At 64.8% G+C, this 443-nt stretch overlaps 1 protein-coding gene across 1 annotated transcript in view; it reads left to right on the forward strand.

Moving 5' to 3' along the window:
• Positions 1-349: 349 nt before the first annotated feature.
• The window catches only part of TSHZ1 (teashirt zinc finger homeobox 1), a 74,103-nt gene continuing 74,009 nt past the window's right edge, over positions 350-443 (forward strand). Inside the window, exon 1 of the mRNA XM_039334398.1 lies at positions 350-419. Within this exon, the coding sequence (XP_039190332.1) occupies positions 380-419 (40 nt within the window). The 5' untranslated portion in view covers positions 350-379. The remainder of the gene's footprint in view (positions 420-443) is intronic.

Consider the following 443-nt stretch of genomic DNA (forward strand, 5'->3'; position numbering starts at 1 on the left):
GTCTGCTCCCCGTTGGCGTCGCCAGGAGTTGACCGGGGAGAAGGACACCCGACGAGCCGCCAGCCCCGAGCGGCGAACCCGCGCAAACTTTTCGCCCCCTCCCCTCCCCTCCTTCCCTTTCCCCCGCCCCTCCCGCCGGCTCTCCCCAAGCGGACTTGGAAGTGGCAGAAGCCCTTGGGCTGCTCCGTTTCCCCATCCCTTCTTCCCACCCCCCATTTTTGTTAGTCTTGTGTGTCTGTTTGTTTCTGCATGAAAAGAGTGGGGATTGGAAGAGTCCTGTGCGGAAACTCTCCAGCGGCGGCTGAGGGAGGAGGAGGAGGTGGAGGTGGAGGAGGAGGAGGAGGAGGAGGGCGGCTGAAGAGACGGCGGCAACACCAGCATGCCGAGGAGAAAGCAGCAAGCTCCCCGGCGCTCTGCAGGTAACCCCCCGCCTCCTCCCCTCC

Source organism: Crotalus tigris, unplaced genomic scaffold (genome assembly GCF_016545835.1).
Source record: "Crotalus tigris isolate CLP2741 ecotype Arizona unplaced genomic scaffold, ASM1654583v1 scf7180000017630.2799268, whole genome shotgun sequence".
Classification (NCBI taxonomy): Eukaryota; Metazoa; Chordata; class Lepidosauria; order Squamata; family Viperidae; genus Crotalus; species Crotalus tigris.